The sequence below is a fragment of the Chenopodium quinoa genome, unplaced genomic scaffold (assembly GCF_001683475.1).
Source record: "Chenopodium quinoa cultivar QQ74 unplaced genomic scaffold, ASM168347v1, whole genome shotgun sequence".
Lineage (NCBI taxonomy): Eukaryota > Viridiplantae > Streptophyta > Magnoliopsida > Caryophyllales > Amaranthaceae > Chenopodium > Chenopodium quinoa.
This window is the reverse complement of record NW_018744582.1, coordinates 2,076,577-2,084,829: the sequence shown is the minus strand read 5'-3', so window position 1 is coordinate 2,084,829 and position 8,253 is coordinate 2,076,577. Positions and strand designations below refer to the sequence as shown.

General features: G+C 32.3%; 2 protein-coding genes across 2 annotated transcripts; both read right to left on the bottom strand.

Annotated features, from left to right (window-relative positions):
* Window positions 1-154: 154 nt before the first annotated feature.
* LOC110699294 (endoglucanase 14-like) lies at window positions 155-6,830 on the bottom strand. Its single transcript, XM_021876797.1, has 7 exons — window positions 6,103-6,830; window positions 3,006-3,186; window positions 2,294-2,707; window positions 1,337-1,423; window positions 1,089-1,241; window positions 652-933; window positions 155-545 (listed from the first exon to the last, which is right to left on the bottom strand). Exons 1-7 carry the CDS (start codon window positions 6,147-6,149, stop codon window positions 231-233), a joined length of 1,479 nt encoding a protein of 492 aa, XP_021732489.1. The 5' UTR covers window positions 6,150-6,830; the 3' UTR covers window positions 155-230.
* LOC110699293 (protein ESKIMO 1-like) lies at window positions 4,593-8,002 on the bottom strand. The gene is given in 6 exon segments (XM_021876796.1): window positions 4,593-5,277; window positions 5,528-5,686; window positions 5,809-6,008; window positions 6,837-7,008; window positions 7,169-7,716; window positions 7,718-8,002. Coding segments are annotated over 6 exon segments (1,581 nt in total). The 5' UTR covers window positions 7,865-8,002; the 3' UTR covers window positions 4,593-4,922.
* Window positions 8,003-8,253: the final 251 nt, after the last annotated feature.

The following is an 8,253-nucleotide window of genomic DNA, read 5'->3' as shown; positions in this document are numbered from 1 at the left end:
ATAAATTATACAAAAAACTCAAATGTTGTAATTGACTAAGAACAGAGGAAGACTTCAATATCTCTGACGAGACTGTTTATAATAATGTTTGCTTAAGATAGCCATCTTAAAACAAAGGCTCAAGCTCTTGTTTAAAATGTGGACAAATTTTTATTGCATAATAAATAATTTTGCAAAAAGTTTTGCATGCGATGAGTATAGGTTAAAAAAGCTCTTATTAGTATACAATTTTAGCTGATCCTAGCTAGCACCCCAACAAGGCCAGCAGAGTTAGCAGTGGCTGCTTCAGCCTGCTGAAAATCACTTCTATCATCATTATAGTTATCATTCTTATCCGGACCACCTACAATCGCCCCGACTAAAACATTTGGGTTAGGCTGATCCTTGTGAAACCAATCGAACCCGTCTTTACACCCAACTGGAGCCGGATCCTTCTTGATAGACACAATTGAGGCACCTCTATGATGCACCTTTTGTGGGAAGTTTGACCCATAACCCACCATGTAGCTTGCGCTCTTTGGGTTGGCTCCTAATATGTAGTCAACCTAGTAACCATGAAACAAAGGGTTACAAGTAGGTTGGTTAAAGTCTTAGAGGGCGATACCCAAGATCTAGAATGAAAACTCGTCTAAGTTATGAGGTGAATTATACCTGTGATCTAGCAAAAGCAATGAGTTCAGGAGGATTGACCAAGGAAGATGAGCATGTTAGTGATTTTCCCATGGTGGAGAGATAATCAGCATAAACTGTGATGGCTAAAGAAGCAGAAATTGTATATTGGAGATTATTCCATTCATTAAACCATAGTAATCCACCACTCGTCTTGTAAATGTTGCTGCTTCCTTTCTGTATACAATTACACAGAAATTGCTCTGCTTCATCTTTGTTTGCCCCCAAATTTCCACTGCTTGGAAACTTCCCTTCCAAAATTTGCTGCATACGAAGTATAACACAACTGAAATCAAGTCACATCATATTTCTAAGTCAATTAGGACGTCTGGAAGTACCATATACGTAGTATAATAACATACAACGATTGTACTGCATATATTCTTAATAACTATTTATGTCGCGTAAATTTTAAGTACCTTGGCGACAAGAATTTGAGCACCGACGAATTTGTCATCCCACGAGAACATGGATCTAGTACCACCATTACCCTGAAAGCTCTCAAGGAAGTCCTGGTAGATTTTATCTCCAGTGGCTCTTTGTAGCCATGCAGCTGCCCATAATAATTCATCCTGCATAACATTTTCATTAAATTTGTTTCAGTTAATTTCACTCCTATTATTTTTCTTTTGTATAAATACATATATACAAAGTATTTCTTTAATACCTGAAAACCAGTGCTTGAGTAGAATTGTCCTACTGATGGAATACTGTCCGAATATTTTCCTGGGTGACTTTTTGCAAAGTCAAATAACTGTTCACATCCAAACCATTACCATGAAAAATAATTCTTGTAATTTTCTAATTAACCTCTCCAATAATAATAATAATAATAATAATAATAATAATTACTCAATGTGATCCAATCTAATGTCCCCGTTCATTATATGTATATTATAAATAAGGTTTTATAATAAAAATTATGTGATAAAATAAAAAATAAAAAAAAGATTAAATTAGTTACATTTGTTGTAAATAAAGGAGTAGTCTAGTACAAATAGTATAAAAATATTTAAGTAAGATCAAAAAGATAATCTCACAAACAACGGAACAATATCGGTGTGTCGTGATGCAAATCACTAACTTGAAAACGAATTTCGGCGCAACCAAGGTGTTCAATTGTATTCGTCAGCACGTTCCCTAAGGTTAACACACTACTTTCACACAAAGACACTTTTGAGTGGTAGGTTTGAGTGAAGTAACTTATGCCCAATAGATCTTATGCTCAATAAAGAATGTGTTTAGACTATTGTGCGATGTATTTTTCAAGTGTAAAAAAAAAAAAAAAAGCCAATACATAATATGAACATAAAAGATATCTATATATGATTTATAAAAAAATTCCCTTACTTGATTTCAATTCACCAACATTTACTTCAATACTCGTACTATTTAAATATATTTTTCCAATCATTATTGAACATCAAAATATATTATCAAAATATATATTTCCCATTGAGTTTTAATATATATATATGATTTATTTGTGGCACTTAAATTGGGACGGATGGAATATATATTGTCCCTAGTTTTATAATATACTTATTATGCTACATATAAAATTGATCATGCCATATATATATATATATATATATGTGCTATATTGTACTTGGTATTATAGTACCTGTTTTGCATGAGTAACAAGCAAGGATGAATAATTAGGATCAGCATGCTGGAAGGCAATGGAAGCAGCGGCTAGAGCAGCCGAGGTTTCACCAGCCAAGTCTGAGCCAGGGCTAGACTCGTCGATCTTGTAGACCGTCCTTGGTGTGGTCATGTCCTCAGGCCTCTGCCAGCATTGGTGATCAGAGTCCCCGTCCCCAACACCGGCGTAGAGGAGGTTGGGCTGAGGGTGTGCCTTGATGAAATAGTCAGTGCCCCATTTGATAGCAGCCAATGCATTTTGGAGCTCATTTTGGGCCTCAAGTTGGGACCCAAACTCAACTACACTCCATGCTAGTAGGGTTACTGTAAAAGCCATTGGGAGTCCAAATTTTACGTTGTCTCCTGCATCATAGTATCCTCCTACTAGATCAACCTGTCTATTCGATCATAAAAATTTTAACCCAAATTTAACAACAAAAGACGCAAACAACCAAAAAAAAAAAAACATTACTTTTGAAAGGGTACTACCTACGATAATCTTTTACTTGTACTTCATAAAGGAATTTAAATATATTATTACTAAACGTTACATACGCAATTAAATAAATAAAATGTTAGATCTGCTACTGAATAAAAAAAATTATATATTTTTAAACAACAAAATTTAGTTAAACATGCGATGAAAATTGAGAAGGGAATAAAGATGGCATAGATGAATCAATACTACATACACCAGCATCCTGGCCATCCTTCAAACCCGAGTCACCGCGCCATGTAACTCGTTGTTGAGCAGGCAATTGGCCTGATCTTTGAGCTTCATAGTATAGCAAAGAATTAGTTAGAGCTTGTTTATAATCTAAAGATAAAACACCATTAACTAGAATAGACATTAGCGCAACTAGTGGTAATAAGCTGAAATTATTCCTAGTTGATGCCATTTTTTTTTTTTACAATTACTGAGGAGAAAATTGGTATTAGAAATACAAATGAATTACAAAATGCCATGCATTCTCAAAACTCTTATAGATATTTATTGTGATGATCACTTGTACCTCCACTGATTTTGTGCGATATTTATTTCCTCTTCAAAAAGATTTCATGCATGCATATGTAAAGTTTTTATTTTTGTTATATCATACTATTTTTGGCTCTTATTATTTGATATTCTTAATGAAGATCATATAATTTCATAATTTAATTTTCTGCTTCTTGAAAGATATATTGAATAAATTATTCCATACAGTGATCAATTTTCAATAATATCGTCATGATTATATGTATGATAGCCAATGGTTTTAGTCTCTCCTTAAAATCTTTCCTGATTAATCTGATAGATACCATACATATATATGGATCATAAAGGGTGATCCAAAAGATTGCAATTATTTTAAGTCATTTATGTTAGGAGTACATATATAGTTTGGCTTTGATTATATGCAATGACTGTACACTAATTTATTCTAGTCAAAATTCTAAATATTAGACTCACAAACCATTCATGAGATCAAAATAGAATAACTTTGACCATATTTTATGATTCATACTACGTATAAAAGAAAACAAATTAGCATGTGAGACCTTGTTCGATTTGTCTTAATGTAAATTTTCGAGAATTATCCTTTTATAACGGTTAAAACTATTAAAGGTCAAAGATGCACGACATTGACATACATTAGATACTGTGTAAAAGTCAAATGAGTTGAAGTTTTAGGAACAGGAGTATATATATACTGTATACCTTACATACTTTGCTCTTTATATTTACTTTATAGCGTATGTATGCATGCCCCCTTCCGCCCAATACAGCAATATATTTTGCAGAAACTAATGAAATTTGCTAAAAGCAAAGAGAGTGATAAAATTGAGAATAATGAAGATTCAGGAATATCTTTCATTATAAAAGGAATAAATTTGGTCAATATATACATGATTTCAATAACATTTTAATAATGAAATCATTATATACTGGATATATGAATGCATATATATACTACGTATATATTACCAGATCGAACCAATAAATCATACTACGTATTTTGAATTTGATTTCTAATATGCTTAATTGGTGAACGAAGTTTTGGTAGGTAGTACCCTAGTACGTATTCAAGACTTGCAAGTTTCCAAACCACATTTGATACATTATCTTTCTTCTTATTACATAAAATTACGTATTTACAGTAAATGAACATCCATAAAACTTCGAATTGTGAAGCTATAAAATGTCCAAAATTAACGCTTACGTTAGTCGCGTACAAGAGTCACAACACATCCCCAACAATCTATTCAGCAAATTAAAATACATGCCACAATGCAAGAAATTTGGATCACACTGAATAGTCATGAAAATTTCATTGATTTCTTGGAGCAAAGACTCCTCTATACATTTCTCTTTTACCACTTTTTCTTATTGCTTCTTGAATCATATGTTACATTCTCAAATTTCTTTCTTTGCATGCAGGCGATTTTCGCCCTAATCTTAAAAATTAATCAACTAAACATTCTTTTTCCCTTTCTACACAATTGGAATGCAATCTTGCAATCCTAGACATCAATTTTCAATAATCGACGACTCACAAAAATTGGACATTTAGAAAAATAAAAAAATAAAAAAAAAATAAAGAACGTCATGTCACGTGTAGAACAAGAGGTCACGTGTGGCTAGAGATAATTCTAGTGTATAGAAACTCATTCCATGTATCAGGAAGACCAGGGAGGCACCAGTGAATACAATCAGCAAAAGTTTCAGGGTCTGCTTGTTGTTCTGGTGTTAACAATTTTCCCTGTTTAATGGTATGTACCGATGTGTGTGCTTCTTTCCGATACTCCGACAACGACGTTATGTTTAGGAAGCTCACCGGAACCCTTTTCATCGACTGTGTTATGTTGTGTGCGATCCTAAACAGTCTCTTGTCCGTGCCTACGTTCAATGGCATTGACGTGTTCAAGATTGGCGTCGTCTCTAGGGCACATTTTATACCATCAGGGTTGTCCCAGTCCAAACTCCTACAAGAAAAAATGACAAGTACTCATTAAAAATCTGCATATCATTTAGTCATCTTATCGATTACTCCATGCTACCATTATACACGTAACAATATGATTTATGTACGTATGAATTGTGCATATAAAAAATGCGATGTTTATTCTAGCTATGTCAATTGAATAATCAAATACGAAACACATACTTCACTATAAAAGTACTAATTAATTAGTTTGTGTATAACAGATTAAACAGAATAAGATAGAAATTTACTTGATATGAAGAGGAGACATGCTCATGAAGAAAACCGTTGTACGATTAGGATCAATGTTTTTATCGACCCACTTAGACCATGTCTTCAACACCTTTGCATAAGCCACCGGCCTCTCTACCTCATCGTACTCGGTTGCCCCTTCATTGAACGATCCTCGCCTGCTCGATTAATCACCAAACCACCATCATTACTAATCATATTCAATGCATAACTTAATACAGTACTAATCAATCAATATTAAGATTTAAATTGAACCAACCAATACTAAACAATTACTTACAAAACTTTCATGTTAAAAGTGTTCATCCACCAAATGTAAGTGTTGAAGATTAGATAATCTGCATCCTTCCAATTTACACCATGTTTTTTTATTGATTTAGGCATGATGATTCTGTCTAAAATGCTGTGCATTTTTGGATCATCAGAATTTGATTCTACTAAGAATGGTGCCCAATAGAATTCCACCGTAGCATTGTAGTCCTGCATAACACCCAATAACAAAAATTACAAAGAAAAATATTTTCATATCTTAAACTTCAAGCAAAGTTGTAGCAGGAATATACACATCTTCAACCAATATGATTTAAGAATTAAGACTATGGTTGATAAATTGCATGCCATACGGCCCACAAAACATTATTTCATCATATGATAAATTGCATGCCATACGGCCCACAAAATTGCACTTTTATTGATAGTGGGTGACCAGATTCTTACAATATGTAAAAGAAAAAAAAAAACTGTAAATAAAAAAAGTGGTGGTTTTGGTTTGAAAAGAAATGTTGATTACAATTGATTGGAATATAAATTTTCAAAAGTAATTTAACCAATTCTTTTTTAATACTTTGTTTAAAAGTTTTTCCAATTATAATCTTTGGATCCCTAATTTTGCTAATTTACATCATTACATTTAACAGTAATACTTACCACTAATCACATTAATCAAACAGAAATCTCAATAATTTTCTTAATTACCTTAATTATGATACATACTTTTATGTGTTATCTTTCATTATTAATAGCCAACCAACCATAAAAACAAAAATTTATGAACATAATTTGATTAGTTGTTTGGCTTGTATTATAAATAAAGCTGAAAAACCTAACCACCAAAATCACATTATTATTCTGTTTTGAGACCACCGACTTGAGCTTATTCTACATGATTATGACTCATTTATACTACTCGGTCCAAAATAACATTTCACACCACTACTTTACTAGTCATTCAAATTATACTATTGATGTGACAATAAATTACACTATTGACGTGACAATATATTAAATAACGAGAATTAAGAGACAAACCTCGACCCTGAAGATGTTAAACGATCCAGTCTTGACCAAACTCTTCCTACTAGAAGGAACAACAGATTGAACAAAGCACACCATTGATTCCCATTGATTTCTATTTAATGAGTCACCCACAAACATCAATCTTTTATTTCTTAACTTCTCTAGCAATAATTTTGGCTTGAATCTGTCACAATCCACCAACCATAAAAATTCAATAAATGATCATAAATTTAATTATTTAAATACAAACATGCCAAAAAATCATATCATTATAATATAAACATATAAAAAATAACACAAAAATCATATAATTAATTGAGTATTTACAAAATAATAATTCTTACTTTGGCAAATTGCAATCTTTAGGTTGCCATCTCCAATTTTGGTAAGTTGAATCTTTTCTTCCATTTCTCATACAAGTAACTTGTTCAGTGAGAAATTCGCATTCATGTTCCTTATATAACGGGTGTGTAACATTATCAAAAACCCATTGTCCTGTAAATAAATCACATTCTTTTGGAGGTAATTCAATTTCTTCATCATCTTCTTCTTCTTCAACTACAATTTCACTTTCTCTCTCTTCCTTACCACTTTCTCTCACTAAAACTGTCTTCTTTACATCATCATTATCCTCAGAATTCACTTCCCCTGTTTCTTGCTCTGTTCTTGTTTCAATCGAAACATCCTCTGTTTTGGCCTCAATTTTAGCTGAAATTTCTGGGTTTTCCATAATTCGAACTGGGTTTACTTCAATTGGTTTGTTTTCTTGCATTTCTTGAACTTTTTGCTTAGAAAATGGGAATTCTGCAATCGATTTAACATCCTCATTGTACATGAAAAACCCGAAAAGAAGTATCGAAAACACGACGACAAAAACAGAGAGGTTATTGTTTCTTCTTCTGTTTCATTGTATTGTCAGTGGAGAGAAGAAGGAGTGATGATTTTCGACGCATGGGATTGATAGGAGAAAAATGGTGGGTTGAAAGAAACAGAGAAAAACAGAGGAAATATAAAGAAACAGGGGAAAAACAGAGCATCATTTATTATCTTATGATGAAGATTTTGTTATAAAAATTTGTTTAAAGGTTTTGTTTGGTGAGAAGGGTTTGTCTAACAGAAACAACTATTGGGAGAGTTGTCTTTCTCAAGTGGGTTATGCTTATTTCTACTCCATTGCTTAACTACTTTGCACTAACTCAAAAGAAAAAAAAAAATTATAAATAAATTAATAAATTAAAAAATAAAATTAAAGAAAAGGGGGACAATTGTGTTTGTCTGAAGCTTCATCTTTGACAGCATTATGGTCATTTTCTATGAAATTCTTTTCACCAAATTGTGAGAATTAAATAAGTTTTGGTTTGTTATGAAGATTATTTAAAAGGGTAACAAAAATTGAGATTTGTGGTTAAAAGATTGAGGTAATAAAGAG

Excerpts from the sequence above, each read along its gene's own strand:
- LOC110699294 (XM_021876797.1), bottom strand. The coding sequence starts at position 6,149 with ATGGCATGCAATTTATCAACCATAGTCTTAATTCTTAAATCATATTG. Across the intron at positions 3,187-6,102 it reads TTAATTCTTAAATCATATTG|CTTATTACCACTAGTTGCGC; the intron begins GTTGAAGATGTG and ends GAATAATTTCAG. Across the intron at positions 2,708-3,005 it reads AGGATGGCCAGGATGCTGGT|GTTGATCTAGTAGGAGGATA; the intron begins GTATGTAGTATT and ends TCGAATAGACAG.